Genomic DNA, 17,737 nt, shown 5'->3' on the forward strand with positions numbered 1-17,737 from the left:
CAGATGATATATTGGGTATTTATTGCTTTGAAGCTGCCTTATTTTAGCTCTGATCGTATATGCCATGTGTAGTGAAAAGTCCTCAACAAGAGCCCAGTTCAGCCCTGCTCTGGAATGAAGACTGCCAGTCTTTGCTGAGAGGGGCAGTGCTTTCTACTGTTTCAAACCAGTTGTTTTGTTTTGGTTTGTTTTCAAAATGAGACCTTGCAAGCTGGGGGAGAACCAAAAGCAATTGCTTAAAGATGGTTCTTAAAGTTATGTAGGCATCTAACTTCAATTTTCAGAAGTGACTGTCACTTTTTAGACCAAAGGAAGACTGAGTTGTTTCAGTACTTGTTAGGTATCTGAATAGCTTTATGGAGCTGAGCCATAGTTGGTTTTAGTTACAGTGCTTTGGTTTGTTCTCTTAAAAACAGGTGCAAAATTGTTTTTCTTTATTTTCTTTAAGCTTTATTTAGTTTATTTCTTTAGTTTAAATGGGTTTCTAAACTGAGATAAGCCACTCTCAGATCTCAGAGAGTTTTGCCTAATGTTCATTGAGCAGGCAGCTGTAGTCATGTAAAAATGTTGGCAAACACAGCTGTTTGTTATCATTCCTCAGTAGTATAAAGTCAGCAGAAGGAAAGACATGACTTGGGTTCCAGCTGCTGTAGATGAGAGTCTGGTGTAGCATGAAATCACAGTTATTGCAGGTAAGACACTGAGTGGCAAACCAGCTGAAAGGTGCAGGCACATCTTTCCTTCTGCTGATGTTGCTGTGGGAGCGATAAGAGGGGAGATGGACAGTAGATCAGTAGTGCCATAGGCTACCAGAACAAGGTTTGTCAAAACAGATTTTTTCCTGACCAAGACTTAAAACTATATCATTAATAGATCATGCTTAGCAAGTTATCAAGACACCTGATAGCTATAGCTGTCCATCTCCACAACATTTGTATGATGCATTATTTGCCAGGGCAGAGACTGAGCGTAGAAGTACTTATGACAACTCAGTTAACAAGAGAGAACTTGCTGAGTGGCTCAAATGTTGTCACCATTTGCAATCACACATTTAAGTAGGAGAATAAGAGTATTTGCAATGTAGCATTGTTACTCTAACCAGGCCAATTTGAAACAAGCACTTGAATTAAAGGAGTACATCTTTATGAAAAAGAGAAAACCTCCATTTTTGAAAAAGTGACTTATATTTAAAACTTCTGTTTATTGTCACATGTGCACACTATGCTTGATAGTGAAAGTGCTGAATTCAAATATATATGGATATCTTGCTTAAAATTGCTAAGGAGAAAGCTCTGAGCAGTGTTCTCTCTTGATCCCTTGCTTTCCCTCAAATCTGCAAGATTTTTACATGTACAACGATACTTATCTGTCTGTTCTTCCTTTTATCTGCAGCATATGTGCGTTGAAATAGCACATGGAAGTTTTCAGACCATAGGAATTTGTGAGAGGATGATGAGTAAAAGCAATAGAAAAGAAACTGTAAAGCATTTCAGCTGTGACTTTCAGACAGTTGCATTAGGAGCAGGTGGAACAAAGGGCAGCGGCTGGCAAAGGCAGCACCATGTTCATATCTGTAAAGCTACGATGCTAGCACTCTTGTGAAATGTAAGCTAGACCTTCAGCCCTTTTTTCCATTTCTTACATTTGTATTGGGGCTACGTTTGAGCCTAAGACGTGTGTACGCAAAATTCATTATTTTAGGCATACTGAAAGAAACACTGAGACTGCAAGTTTAATTACTCTGCTTTTTGGGTTTGCACAACTACAAACACCCTGGTTTCTTCATAAGCCAAGATCTTCCTGTTATTCCTCATCATCTCTGAAACATTTTTGGGGCTGAGAAGTAAGTTCTGCAGATACACAAGAACAGGCAAGTAAGCATCATCTTATTTGCAAAAATCTTGCAGAGTTGTAGGAAGGAAGACTGGGAATGAGTTTGAGCATTGCTCAAATAATTTTCTCTCTTGCTGTCTCTGCATGTGACTTGGAGATTTCCAATCCTTCAGTCTATGTAAAGGCAGGGGCTTTTAAAGATCAAGAGAAAGATGCTAATGTGTTATGAGTCTACCTTTGACCTGCTCCAGCCAGATCAATCCCATTTAGTTTCTCTTCTCCAATCAATTTGGAAGGGGAGGATCCGAGGTAGATTATTATAAGCTCGATAACTATTAGCAGGACCATCACAAGAAAAAGATTATGTAAAAATGACTTTACATAATGATTACAGATAACACTACACAGTACCGGTGAATGTAATTATATTGGGCAATAGCAACAGTAATGCAGCCATTATGTCTGAGATGAGTTTCCTAGAATTTTGTGGAGGCTGTGCTTTAAATTTATTTCACTATTAAAGGATAAGGATGTAAAAACCTGCTGAACTTCCAGGCACAGTAGTTTCTTACTAGCAGTCAGCATTGTTCCCCCATTTTGACAGTCTCTAAGCAACAACTGAGAATAAATATGAAAACTACAGATGTTTTGCTAACATAATCTTTTTTTCTTAATTTCAGTCCTTCAGAAGCAAGGAAGCAGAATCTGTATTATTAATCATTACACCAGTATTACCAGCTTTCCTATCTACGTGTTCATTTGACACTCAACCCTCTCATTTTTTTTAGGGTATTATCAAGCACCAGTGAAATATAATCCTTAAAAACAGAAAACAACTTTTCCATATAGGCTCTACAATGTACTAAATTTTGTAAAGAATCTAGACTACCATTTGGAGAAAAAGTGTAATTATAGTTGGAATTTTGAGATGTTTTGTTTTTCAAGGGTTCATAGATAGTTCTTCTGTCCGTTCATGCCAACACAGCTCATTTCAAACCATTATTCTTTTGCCTAATTCTTGCAGCTGGAATATCTTTATTTACTTTGTTTTGTGAGAAGCTATATGGGACTAAGCAGTAGGATTCACCAAAAAAAGACTTGGGGACACCCTGCTCATATATTAGAGACAAGAACTTGATTTAGCATCACAGTTCTAAACGAAAAACAAAACAAGAAAAAAAAAGAAAAAAAAAAAACAAACACAAAAAACACCACCTTGTTTCTTTAGAAAACAGATGAGAAAGAATAATACTGTGGGCCTTTTTTTATATCTCAAAGATTGGTACAAGAAAGCACACAAGCCCTGTTTTGTTCCTCATGTCGGAGTTTGCCTGTAATTTGTAGCATTTGATCTCAAAGCTGATGCGCACTAGAGCTGCAGGAGCAGGGGCTGAATGGTTGCAGGGGCTGAGATACACATTTGGGAACACAAATCTCTTGCAGTAGCTTGCCATACGCACTCCCCACAGCTGAAGGAGTATTTTTACATTTTGCTTGCTGGCTTGTTCTGTAGCTGACAGATTGGGGACAGAGTAGCAAAGTGACAAAGACATAGATGACTGGACTCCTATGAGTCTCACAGGGATATGCCTCCCTTTAAAGAACTGTAAATGCTTCTAATCATTGCCCAACTGCATTAAGTCTACTTTCGATAAAGGTTTGATACAGATTTGAAAAATGAAATTATTTGGGGGCTATAGGGAACAAGGCAAGCAATCTTCAAACATCAGAAAACCTGGGGGATTCGCTTTGCGGTAATATGATAGATGGCTTGACTAGACATGCCGTTTCCTATTTTCTGCTTTCATTTTTCAGACCAGATTGCACTAAACCACAAAACCATCGTGTGTCCGATGATCGATGTCATTGACCACAATCACTTTGGCTACGAGGCACAGGCGGGAGATGCCATGCGAGGAGCTTTTGACTGGGAAATGTACTACAAAAGAATACCGATTCCTCCAGAGCTCCAGAGGGCTGATCCCAGCGACCCCTTTGAGTAAGTAGCAATAAAGGGGGGAGAGTGGGAACATAAAGCAGAACAAGCAAAGAAGGTAACTGTGGCAGAAGAATCCAAGCCCAGAAATTTCCATGTGGGACACTTCATACTAATGAAAGGTAGTAAAATAAGCTTCTGTACAGGTTTATAAAACCTCCAAACTAGCAAAAACGTCAGGGCAACAAGTTGCAGAATTCACAAGCTATGCCTAGAAAAACAAACCTGCCCCATCATTTCTGGCTCAGTGGTTGTGCATAAAGAAACAGGCACATACTTGTAGTTAAGAGAAAGTATTGGCATTGGACAAGGACTGAATGTGACTGCAGTTATTCTGTTTGTTCCACTGAGCACTTCCTGAACAGACTTTAGTTTAATGTTTTTTTTTGCTGGAGATTGATTCAATACGTGCATCAATAGCTGAGTCCACGTTCTGCCAGCAGATGCTTCGTTTATGACTGGCGATATTGCTACTGTGTATGTATTGCTGTAACTTAAATACAGGGCTGTCAAACCTGAACAGTGCCGAGCTGATTTGTAAATAATTTTCAATAAACCAGCATCCTATCCCAGTTTTATATAGGCCAGCTGATTCACAGGAATGATCTACTCTTCCAAAAGGAAAATACTTTTTTCTTTGCTTTTAATAATTCTCATGTAAGGATCGGCTGGGATTAATCCTCATCAGCAGAGAGATGACGGGCAGGCAGACAGGGTTCAATGTGGAAAAGTCTACAGATCTCTCAGGCCGCGTGCATCCCAGCAGGGCTGGTAGTGCGACTGATGCTTCAGGTAGCCCTGGCTGAAATGCCATGCTGCAGATTTTGGCGGTTTAAAAACTCAGCGTTTTCTCCTCCCCAAAACAAAACCTGGAAATAATAGCAACAGAAAACCTGTCTCTCTGGCCCAGACTCTGCACTATTTTGAAGTAGCAGATCTGATTCATGCAGAAATTGACCCTTAAATCCAGGGAATGACCAGCTCTGTACAGGCAGAAGTGGGTAATTGCAGCATTCATTGGGCTTATTTTCATTATTCTGCCTGTTCCTTTTTACTTATCTCCATCTAGGCCCATCAGTCTTTGCTTTGGTGTAGGTGCTGATGAAGTACTTTCCATCAGCTGCCAGTGTGACCGCTTCACAACATAGATGCAGCTGATGCAGTCACAGCACTCTGGAGCTGCTAGAGCCTCCATTGCTCTTCCACAAGTCTTTCTGGTCCTTTGAGCAGATGTGATTTCTTGCCACTTACTGGAAGTCACCTAGCACATTGTATAACTTGGTTCAGCATTCAAAGTTTTTGTATAAGTAAAACACACGTTGTGAGTGTAGCTCAGGGTTGCTTATCAGCCATTGCACATGTTTGCAGTTTGTAGTTTGCATCTCAAAGACAAGAGAGGCCTGAAGAGCAGGTATGTGTAGGAAACTTTCTAGAACAGATGAGACTTTGTGCGGTAGAGAACAGATGTGGCAGTTTTGCATGAACTGTTGTTATGATCAGCATGGCAGCAGCTGATACCCACCTTGCCCTGCCTGCATTCGTAGGGCACACACATAAATGGATTTGCAAGGAACAACATCTGAGACAACGCGACCTATAAATCTCTTGTAATTTGAGTTGTCTCCTCAGAAAGGTGGAAAGGCTTCCCAGTTCTTACACAAATCGGTGAGAGTCTTCCTTTGTTTTCCCCATCATGGGATCCACATCAGAGCAATGCAGGTGGAAAAGCAGCATTGCCCATGGGACCACCATGTCTCTGCCCACACAGCAGCAGGATTGAAGGCTGGCTGAGCCAGGACAGTATCTTTGCTCAAAAGTATCCTCTGCCTAGAATGGAGAGAGTATAGAAGTATTTTATATGATCAGTATGAATTAGCCTAGGTGAGGAATTATTTTCTATTTCAAAGTCAGTACTGCTTTTCTCCTAGGGCCTTCTCTGTTGACACCTTGGGCTTTCAGTACCTTGCTTACATCAAGTATGGTAAATGTTACAAACCATTTTAGATATCAGTAACTTAATGGACCAAGACAGCTTCTGTAGAATTAAAGAGACAGAACAGTTTTCTTTTAGGTGCATATACACTAAAACTAGAAATGACTTCAGTCAGTACCATAATTATTATGTTATTATTTAGTAAGAAGTAAGGTTGGGTTGTTTTGGGGGTTTTTTAGGTTAAATATTTTCCTATTGGTATCTTAATAGCTTTATTTCTTGCCAACAGCATCAGATCTGAGCTGATCTTAAATGAACTGGAAAATTGCCAGCGTTTTTAGCAAAACACCAGCAAATAATGGATACGTGATCCAAAAATTGCACTGATGAGTTTTTTCCCCCTCACTTGAAATGCCAGCTCAGTATGTGTGTTAAGCAGAAAAGGTCACATCAGCCTAGGAAACAATGTACAGAAAAACAGATCAAATGGCAGAAAACCTAAGAGCAGTCATTGTATTATCTGAATGATACATTTGCTTTCCATCTGAACATGATCAAAATACTGCTGCAGCAGACATCAGCAGAGTGTTTGTGTTGACACAACAAACTGAAGTGTTGTCAGGTAGGCTTTTGGTGTGACAGTAGCACGGAGCTTACTGATCTCCAGTGCCAGCTGAGCTAGTGGTTTTTTGAATCGATTTTCTTTTTCTTTTTTTTTTCTTTTTTTTTTTGAACCGTACTCTACAATGGCCGATGCTTGACAGCCACTCTCCTGTTGGACACCGTGTATCTGGATGCAGTCTTTCAGTTCAAAACTCTTCTTGTGAAGAGTCTGAGCATTCTCATCCACTTGCGCTGTGAGCATGGGCATGGTTTGTTGTTCACACAGCTGCAATGCCACTCAGGCAGCGTCTCCACCCTTTGCTGTGACTGAACTTGGAGCTTCACTCCATATCTCAGCTCTTCCTGATGTACACCCATACCCATTCTCGGGCCTTCTGCAGTTGTTCACAACAAGTAGCTTTACGCCAAGATTTGACTTGAAGTTTATGACTTTAGGACGGAGCGTATAACACTCTCGGTGTCACATTGAGGTATAGATGATATACGAGCACCAACCTGGGAGTCATATGACAAATTTATAACTGCTTTTGCATCAGGCTGCATTCATCTACAGAATTTATCATTTTCATTCACATGTAGTTTGTCACTCACCATGCCAAGTTTCCCATACGTTTCACTGAACCAAACTATAGCCATTATAAAACGTATTTTCAATCAAAGTTCCTATGTGAATTATTGGATGTTGCTGTGTGCTCATTGTAGTGTTTAAGAAATTTTAACCACTATTCCATAAATGGATTTCAGGTAACCTTTAAGAATAGCTATTTTTCTGAAATATCTGTGTTGCTTTTTCTCAAGATACATTGAATCCTTAGAGGCTTGGAAATTGGACTTCACCCCTAATAATGTTGCCTTCCCATCCGGGGACTAAATCTCTGAAGTCTGTGTTGCTTTCTCTTTTTCATGTGCCATGAAAGCAACAGAAATTGTATGTCACATTCAACTGATCTGCCACACTTGCAGCTCTCGATAGTTGTCTGTAGTGATTTTAGTCTTGTGATTCACGTACGACTACCCCAACATATTTTGAGGGGGGCTTCATGCAATTTTTCTGTGATGCATTCAGAGTTGTGTAGATGACGCAGAGCAGATTTGTGTTCTGATGTATTGTGGGACATTGTCAGACAATCATGAAATCATCATCATGTCATGATGATGCTCACTGCCTTGATCCCAGGGTCAATGATCATTCAGCAGAATTTGACGTAACTTGGGAAATTTTCTTCTAGTCTATAAGCAAGGAGGATGAGAGGTGTTTACCTGCTTTGTGGCAAGGATCACCTTGGCTGGCTTATTATCTCTCGCTGGTTTGTTTCTCTGTCGTGGCAGAGGTTTGGGAGCATGCCCTGATGGGATATCTGGGTTTGGGACATGAAGAGCATGCTCTTGTGTGGCTGTTTCTTTCTGTGGTACAAGTACTCTACTCTCTGGAGGAGTTTGCCTAACCCAAGCAATTGCCACTTAAACTAATAGGGTAACCTTGTTACTATAATAGACTGTGATATACAGCGTGTCAGTTTATATGATTTAATAACCTGTCTGGACTAAAAGCTCTGCGGAAGTTTAAAGCAGAGGTTTGATATGCTCAAGCCTGCTAAGAATGACTGTTCTTTATTTCCTGGCAGCGCTTAGATTACATCAATTCATGTTATCACATGCCTGATCTGAAAACAGGCATCAGCATCCATTTATGCCAGCAGCAACATATTTTTAACCAGACAAGAAAACATCAACAATTCAACTCAGAAAAACTATTTGGAAAAGCCACAAACTAATTGAGAGGGTTAATATAGCACAGATCAATTAGGGTAGGAAAGGGCTGCACAGCTCCTCAGAGGAGTTTTATGGTGGTGTAACTTTATGATACGAGAGGGAGGGAAAGGTGTGTCTGAAACCTGACAGCATTGCTATTGGGTTGCAACTCAAGATGGAAATCCTAACCGATGAGAGAAGTCTTGTGCATCTTACTGGATGCCACAACTTCTAGCACCTGAGAAAGTTAGTAGTTTTTTGGTATATCACCACGCCTTACTCTCCAAGAGTTCCTTTGTATTATATAACAGACCTGTCATCTCCAGACATCCCTGAAGGGAGAGGAAGCTGAAAATTCATGTAATTCCAGCAAAGGACCAGGACAGTATTTTGGCAAATCCTGTGCTAGACAAGGAAGTAGAAGCAACTTTGTAACATCTGATGAGGCATTTTAGTTCTTGTACTCAGCTTCCTGTTTATAAAATAGGAATAGAATCACTCCACCATCGCAAGGCTACTTTAGGTGTGAGTCTGGCAAAGGTTAGGATTATATTAGGATTGAGGTCTCACAATAAAACAGGCTACTTATGGTTTATAAATGTACTTTTTGGTAGAATTTTGGACATGCTCAAGGGATTAAATTAGATGATCGGTACATTCTTCTCTTCCCTTGCATCACAGAATCTCAAACTTGGATGTAATATATGACCTTGATGTAGCCAGCCGTGTGTTAGATTGGAAGATTACCTGGCACTTTCTGTTGATTTGCATATCTAAAATCATATTATTATTATTATGCACACTGTTGTTAGCATGCTCTTATTTGAATCTGACATACTCTCAGAAATACTCGCTTTTTCTGCAGCTCCTTATTTTCAGTATTTATACAGCCTTTTTACAACATGTTGGTGCAAAGAAAGTCTTTGCTAAGTCTGCATTTCAAATCTGACAAGTACTTTTACAATTTTATTATCATTTTCTGAAGTTTAGAAAGTGCTTTGGACAATGACTTCTGTTCTATAGCTGCCAGTGCTTTATAGTCTGTGTCTTTTATGGCTCATTTCTGCCTATAAACATATTCATAAAACCTCTCACAACGAGAAACAGTCGTCTATTTTTTTTGAAGCCTGACTATAATCTACTGTTTTGAACCATGCTACAGGAATGTTTGATGTGAAGGCATTATTCTACAGAGAAGCACTCTCCAACCAGTGTGAGTTTGTGTAATTTAAGGTCTTGATGTATTGTTTTGACAAGCTATGGTCTGTAGAAGACTGTTAGTGGAGATAACAATAGTGGAGATTACAATAGCTTTTACAAACTGCCATCCACCCATGGCCCCACAAAAATCTCAGGCTTTTTTTTCAATGAAAAATGCTGACACTAATCTTTCTAGAGCTGTTAGCCTGCTACTTCACACAGGTATTAGCTTTAGAGCTTGACAGTCTATACGCCCATATGCTGGGCTAGATTCATAGAGTGGGTCACCAAAACTACCCGTAATTAGAAAACTAAGTAGTTTCTGGACATTAATACTCCTTCACACGAAAAAAAAAAGGAAATGGTGGCTGAGAAGAAGGCAGAGATATGTTGCTCACTGCATACAAGTGGGCTATTTAACTCTATCAACATGCTATTGATACAGATGACTTGGCTTTCAAAATTACAAAATCATATCTGAACAATTTTCCATGAAAACAAAATCACCCTTTAAAAATAATTATTTATATTTTTAATTCTATATCTTCAAGCCATTTTCTCGAGAACTTTCATGCAGAATTTGGTGACACCTATTGGTACTGAGAAACAGAAAACCTTCTCTTACATTTTATAGTATTTACCAGCATAAAGTTGGGCGTGACCTGTGCATCTTCTTCCATTTCTGTTTGTTGTTGTATTTTTTTTTTAAAGAATGACCTATGGCTATCTAAAGCCCTTATCTGTGCTACAGTTGCTTCCAACAGAAGAGACAACAAAGTGCTCATTGGCTCAAGTGTCCTAGTACCCTTCAGCATCTGTTCAGTATGTGCAGTTCGGGTTGGGGGACGTGTGTGTGTCATTTCCAACGTACTCTGTAGGGTCTGCCAGATACTCCACAGTATCACGATGCTTTTCCTTTCCCCTGTGCTGCCTATGGTACTTTTCTCAGAACCAGCGGTCAGCTACACATAGCACAGACGCATCTTTACCTGCCGATACATAGCCAGTGTTTCAGGACTATCCTTATTTGTAATATCTAACCAGAAACTTTCTTGCCACAGCTTTAACACCTTTATATGTTTTCATGGACACTGTGCACTTAAAGGAGACCTTTTAAGTACTTGGGGACTTATGTCAGAACAGTTCACTACTTTTAAAAAAATTATCTTATTTTTTTTTTCCGTCTCTCTTAATAAGTCAGGTTTTCTAGATATCTGATTATTATCTTTGCTCTCTTCTGGATTTTTCCACACTGAGAGAGGACACTGGACCACCGAAAGCCTTTTCATTGCCTAGTAGGAGAAGCAGGTGACTTTGCCTGTCTTGGAGTCTATGTTCCTGTTTATATTTCCTTGATGTTGTTGATTCATGCCGGGCTTGTGCGCTGGTGTAACCTTCATACAATTTTCCACAGAACTGGTGTCTAGCCAAGTGTTCATCATCCTCCTTTTGTAATTCAGATTTTACCTTTTTGAAGGCAGGCATTTATCTTCATATCTATTTAAAGTGCCATGTCCAAAGAGGTGATGCATCTTCATTATCCATAGTTCAGTGTGATACTTCATACTTTAATATTTTGAATTTCATCTTTTTTGCCTTTGTTTACTTCACTTCTCAAATTTTCCAAGATTTTGAATTCTGATTTACTCTCCAATTAGTTTACAGCCTACTGCAATCTTACTTGGGCTCTATTTGACATTCATGCAAATGGCACACTCTCTTCTAAATCCCGATTGTAAGAATGTCTGTTTGACTCGTGCCAGAAATCAAAATACGCGATGTCTCTGGCTTTCCAGCACTACATCCAGTGGTTCCTCCATTTTCCCAGCCAAAAATGCAGCATGAACCACTTCTGTGGCTCTGGAAAATGTGTTGGATTTGGAAGCCATGCTTCTTGCCAAGCAAGCCTTTATACAGTGGTCTTCCTCCTCATGCTTTAGATGGCACCAGATTTACAGCACAATGGCAGCTGGCTCTTCAGGTGCCTTTCCAGATCTGAGAACAATATCTAGGACCTCATGGGCACATGTTCCGAACTGATACGGTTATGCACAAAGCCCTGTTTAAAGCCGCATGAAGTAGGGTTGCTGAATTGCACCATACAGGTTTTTAATGCAACACTGAACTGAATCAGATGCCAGACATTGTTTGCAGATACTTTCTCAGTACGATTACCATTTTGATGCTGGGTTATAGGTGATGGCTTTTTAGTAATGGCTATCAGAACTTTTTGCATCTCTCTGATAATCATTGTGTCTCGTCCACATTTCTGTACTTGTCAGCCCTGGCAGAGGTTTTATCAGAGACTCAAATGAGAAAAAGACAGTTAATACATATTTTGTTTAAAATACTAGGAGAGTTCAGTATACATATTGATATGATGAGGACCTTGGAAATAAACAAGATCATATTTGAATTATCCACAGACACGCTAGCGTCTGTTTTCTTTTTATGTAAGTAACCAAAATATGGTTATTCTAGCTGGAAGATAAGTTTTTCATGAGGCAAAGGCAAGTGCCTCCAGCAGCCTGTGAGGTGAAAATTATGATAAATGCTCCAAATTTTGCTGTGTTAGTTTATTTATAAAACACTGTCCATATCTTTTGAGAGACCAGGAACAAATGAGACTGAAAACGGTTGGCATTTGTTGTTCTATAAACTGCCAAGACAGTGTCCTGCATTAGGGAACAGGATTTGTAAATTAGCTTTGCTCATTTCTAAAGATGCATATTTACCTTCTGGGAAAACAGCATATAACTATCTCTTCAAGTGAATTATTTGGAAAATCAACCCCTCTGATGTCTTCTGTTGTTAAGCTGGTGTGTCAGGGTTATTAATTACATGAGGCCATTTGCCCCCTACGGAGAATGAGGTGCCTGCAAGGAGAGAGGAGACTCACTCCATGTGCTCTCCTGGTTCTCCAGCAGAAGGTTTAGCTGATGCTGCAGAACTTCTCTGGCTTTTTTGTGCTAGGGCAAATAACCACCCTGTTTTCCCATGAGTACAAATGACCTGTGGACGTGCGGCGCATTAGAGGTGGAAGAGATGGTGCTAAGCCAGGAGCACAGTGAGAGAACAGTAACAACATTTTTCCCTTTCGAAGCATTGCGAATGTGCAAAGGAGCTCTTGGAGTACCCGAGCAAAAGGTAAACAGCATTGAAGGCGGTCGTTTGGAGCAGTGTTTTCAGACCACTGTCTGGGGACCTCAGGGTAGTGGTTTTGAAGAGACTCCGAGAAGGCACCAAAGGAAAATCAAACCCCCTCGAAGTTCTCAGCCCACTGGAAATGTTTCAGGTCCCCAGTTGGCTGCTTTGCAGTAGGTTTTAATGCCTAGCCCATTTGGTGCTGATCTTTTTTGACAGAATGACAGTTTAAACAGCAAAACTGTTCAAAGCACAATCTTTGTTTGCTCCTGACTTGTTCAAAGGGCATTCAGGGAAGAACAGTCTTTTGTTATGGGTTACCTGTCTTCACAGTTGTAGTTACAATATATATAATTAGCTGCTATTGCTAAATCGCATGGGTCCGGTTATTTCAGTGGTGTTCTCATTTGACCTTAAATCAAGCAGCACAAAATAAAGAAGTTATTCTAAATGTCCAAATATATTTCCTTATTTTTTACACTTTATCTTATACTACTGTAATTGTTTGCATTTCCATTTCTGCTAAATAGGGATATTATTAATCTATAAGAGACATGTTAAGAGACGTGATTGCATTTTCTGTAAATCACAAGATATTATCACTATTGCAACCAATTTCCAGTATGAGTTCCTATAATGATAATTTAATAGAATCATAAATTTTTAACAGCAAAACAGAGTATTGTGACTGTCTCAATGGAATTGGTAATAATTTAAGAACATTCATATATCTACTGGAAGGTAATAACATGCTGATAATTTATGTAGGCATGAAAGGACTGAAAACTTTTCAAAATGTGGGTATTGGGATGACTGAGACTACATTGTTATATATACTTTTTTATAAGTGGTATAACAAAATAATTATCAAGCTTTTTAAAAATAGTTGATAACACATGGTCAGGTATTAGAAAATAATGTCTTTTGATCACCTGTTTAACCTTCTGCCTTTTTACTTTAATTAATAGTTTTTTGGATATGAAAGTTTCCTAAGCTCCGTGGGCATAGCTGACTATAGTCTTTAAGAATGTCTGCAGCAAGGAAGGCTGATAGATGGGCCTTAACTGCAGACAGATTTCATCTGTCTCATCTAATGCTTATTAAGAAATCTAACCTCTGTTAAATTGTATTATACAAGCCTTCAATTGTACCAGGGACTGTCAAGTAGCTTCTTTTCTGGAGTAATTACTGGACTTACATCTCCACCTACTGGCTGATGGGCAAAGTCCCATTCAAATGCTAGTTTAAAAGAAATCCAAGTGGTTTGCTTGTAAGAGCTTTTCCGATGATAGTAAAAATAATTTACAGCCACGATTTTCAGGGTGTGTTTGTTCAGAGGTTTTTTTGCCACGTGTATAATGAAGTCACTGACATCAAACTCGATGACCTATGCATAGCAGTCTAGATCTTAATAAAGAAAATAAGACAAGATTTTTAAATCAGAAAAAGATCTATTTAAACCCCCCTACAGATCCTCTCAGTGGGAATGCATGAGCACATCCAAGAGCCAAGTGCACAGTTGACCTGTAGAAGATTATTCATATGTAACTCAATAAGGCTTAATGGCATAACAAAAATGATGTCACTAGAGAAATGATTTCCTTGGAAAGAAACAGAAAAATCTGTTGTAGCAAAGAACTTGGACAGCTGACCACAGGTGATTATCAGTGCTGCCAGGAGAAAAACAAAACAAAACAAGCCACACAACACAAAAAGCAACAACAAAAACCAGTTTTTATTTTGCTGTAGCCCTTGACCCTTCATGGTTATGGAATATTTCAGAATCTCAGCTGTCCCCTACTCCTTTTCCTCACAAGTGAGGATATAATCTCTTCCCAGCCTCAGATGGAATCTGTCATGCTTCTGTTGTCTTTTACCACCTTTTCCTCATTTCTCAAGAGAGAAGGGGAAAACACAGAATAAATAGACACAAAATTACAGCACTAGGTGCTCTTCTATACTTGAATTTTGTCCGAAGATTTTGCTTTCTCATTCTTTATGATGGATGATTCATTTATTGGAGTGGATGTCACATCCTCTCTACCTGTACCTTAAAATCTTTTGACTGGCATTTCTACTGAATCTACTTCATTTCTGCTTAATTAGCAAATTTCTGGCTTCAGGATGCTTCCTACTCGAGATAAAATTGATAAAGTCTTGACTGTTGTGAGGAATATTGAGTACACAATCTCCCTAGTAGTCATAGAAAGAATAAGTACAGTACAGTGCATGGTGATACTACAAATGCTTGGGCACTTCTCATGATGCTTGGGCTGAATAATAGTAAATCTTACACACACACACACAGTTAGTTTTACAGAGACACAGTTTAGATCAGATACCCCATTAGGTGCATCTACAAAAAAGTCATACAAGACTCTTAGAACTAAGTATCTTTTTCTACAGAAGCCCATGTTAAACATTGCTGGAATTCAGATGCCAAATAGTTACAGAAATAACACAAAATAGGAGCATGCCCTGAATGGAAAAACGGCTATTACCCAGCTGGAAAATAAATTTTCCAGAGACATAGAAGATAACTGAAACAAGCTTGAAAGGCACTTTCCTCTGTATCTGTAAACAATAGGCACCAGCAGAAACATTAATTACCTAGTGAGACAATAGCTGTAGTTGTCAAGATAGCTGATATTTGAATGGTTTCATTTGACTCAGATGGAAAAAGTTAATTATGAAACTTTATTAAATGAAATTGTAAATTTCTGCTTGTTGTGACATTTTCGACATAAGACAGAATCTAAAATACCCCAAATGCAGAACTGAAGCAGAAAGGCATGGAGTTCAACCCATAGAGCTGCAACACCAGCAGGACTAGAGGGCTTCCTGCAGCTTGGCAGCAGCAGAGATGATGCCTCAGATCTCTTGAAAATGCTGGTCTTTCTGGAAATGAATTGAACACACCTAATCAGCCAGGTGGTTTAAAAATATTTGATCTGTCAGATACCTTCTGGTCTGTTACTAAAGAAAAATCACACCCCGTTTCAGTCTTCACTTCAATGGCCTGCTTCAGCCTCTTCTCATAAAATACCCGATCCATAGTCCCTCTGATTGTTCTGGCACCAGCTCTATGTTTAGTTTCACTTCTCCATTTTTTTTTAAAATAGCAGGCCAGATTTGTATGCAGCATCATACTGCATGCAATCCTCAGCAGTGCTATTGATTTGTATCTGCTGGAAAGTGCTCGACTAATGGGTCTTAAAGTTGCATTTGCCCTTTCCAAAGCTCATCTGATACTTGTTTCATCCATTCCTGAACTACCTGACCTTGCATATCTCAGATATTTGGAACAGCTATTCTTGCAAAAGTTCAAATGACCCAGTCTTGGTCCTGATGAGGGAATAGGCACAAGATGTGCAGGAGACCAGCAAGGTGAGATGTATTTGAAAGATTCTCTGACAACTTTGATGTTGATTTTCCAATAGTCAAGTCCATTTTTGTTCAATAAGGGTTGATGTTTTTTCACTTCCATTTCTAATGAAGCCTGAAATTAACACAGCTTTTTTGTTTACTTTCTTGTTTGCAACAACATCGTTGATAGTAATAGCATGGCACTGGGAATAGTTCTCAGAAAGCTGGAGGCAGAAGTGAAAAGTATTTTGAATACGTCCTGTATGTTGGGAGGAGGAGTGTTCTGAGTTATTTGATCCTTCCTGATATAACTAGTATCTAATATCTCTACACTTAAACTACTATTTGTTTCTGGGGGGAGACAAGCCATGTGAATCTAAGTTAAAAGCTATTTTAACTCTAAATTCTTTGGTAGCATCACTTTACCTAAACACAGATGTTGTTTTATTAAAAATCTCAAGTAAACACGTTTATTTTCTTCTTGTGATTTCATTTTCTTATTGTGATTTGTATGTGTAATAGCACGGAAAAAACAGCACATTTTAAAGGGAAAAAGTACGGCAGTTAATTATTCTAAAATTTCTGAAAACAATAGATGAGTATACATTACTGGTGAGCAAGAGTTTAGTAAGTAAATTTGGGCAGCTGGAAGTGTGACAGGGATGACTAGCATTTTGATATTAAGAATACACCTTGAAACTTCTGGTGTCTTGTATATTTGCTATCTGTTTAAATAAACTTGGTGTTAGCTGATGGGTCAGAGTCTGTTAATATTTACTTTGGAGAATTCTGCCTTTCTGAGCCTTTTTTTTTTTGTCTCTCTGGTTTCTGTCCCTGTAAGAGTAACGTTAAAAGTATATACATCCTTCCAGAGATATGATAGTAATGGAAAAGGTAAACTTTGGTGTCCTTAATCTTTTTATCAAAGTTTAGGTATTTCAGTCTGAAGAATGTACTGTTTTGGAGATTCTCTTGTTGCAACTCAAAAAATCTGTATTTGATAACAATAGCTGGAGCACTAGTAGCTCACTGCAGTGCCAGAGGCAGGGCTGGGGACTGATGTGCTGTCAAATTTGTTACCTAAAACAGACCCCTGGGGATTTTCATGACAGCTTTCCTTTCTGCACATTTGATATTCCTTATTTCTGAATTATTCTGCATTGCTGCTGCGAAGTCAGATAGTGTCTCTGGAGCACCATTAGCTAAGCAACGGTTAAAAACAGGAAAAATGAAATGTCCTAATTATAATATGTTCATTGCTTTGTGAATACTTGTGTAGCAGTTTGAAATACCAACTGTAGTTCACAGAAACCTGCAAGGCAGGGCTGGGAAACTCTGGAAAATATAATCCTGATCTCAGTCAAGTTAATAACAAAACTCCTATTATATAAAACAGGGCAAAAGTTAAACCTCTCAAGACATGTAAAAACAGGTAGACTTAAACTAATGCTGAAATGTGATCTATCCTACCTCTATCTCACTGTTAAGAGAAATGGAAGGACAGCCCCCTTCCCCGTGTGTTAAATGCTTTGTTTGTTCTTCTGTGCCTCACCTTTTTTGGAAATTGAAATTAATTTAGTTCTCACCAAGATAACACTGAGAATATTTAGCTGGTGTTTGATCTACTGCTTTTGTTACTCAAGCTATGTTTTGCTGAAAAAAAGTGATGACATTTCAGGATTTGGAGCTTGGTAAGCTTTTGATAAGGTATCCAAGTGCTTTAATATTTGTCTCATGGTAAGTCAGAGTATTCCCAGTTGGTTTCCTTTCAATATGAATAGGCTGGTTTAGCTTAAAAAATATTGTTCTTCTTAGCAATGCACCTCTAATCTATGGCAAAATGTACTATCAGGTATACAGAATACGTAACCTCTGTCTTTGCTGTGACT

At 38.9% G+C, this 17,737-nt stretch overlaps 1 protein-coding gene across 1 annotated transcript in view; it reads left to right on the forward strand.

Moving 5' to 3' along the window:
• Positions 1–17,737, forward strand: part of GALNTL6 (polypeptide N-acetylgalactosaminyltransferase like 6) — a 442,009-nt gene that overhangs the window by 363,098 nt on the left and 61,174 nt on the right. Inside the window, exon 6 of the mRNA XM_065634412.1 lies at positions 3,649–3,832. Coding sequence (XP_065490484.1) covers positions 3,649–3,832 — 184 coding nt within the window. The remainder of the gene's footprint in view (positions 1–3,648; positions 3,833–17,737) is intronic.

The sequence above is a fragment of the Caloenas nicobarica genome, chromosome 4 (genome assembly GCF_036013445.1).
Source record: "Caloenas nicobarica isolate bCalNic1 chromosome 4, bCalNic1.hap1, whole genome shotgun sequence".
In the NCBI taxonomy this organism is placed as follows: domain Eukaryota; kingdom Metazoa; phylum Chordata; class Aves; order Columbiformes; family Columbidae; genus Caloenas; species Caloenas nicobarica.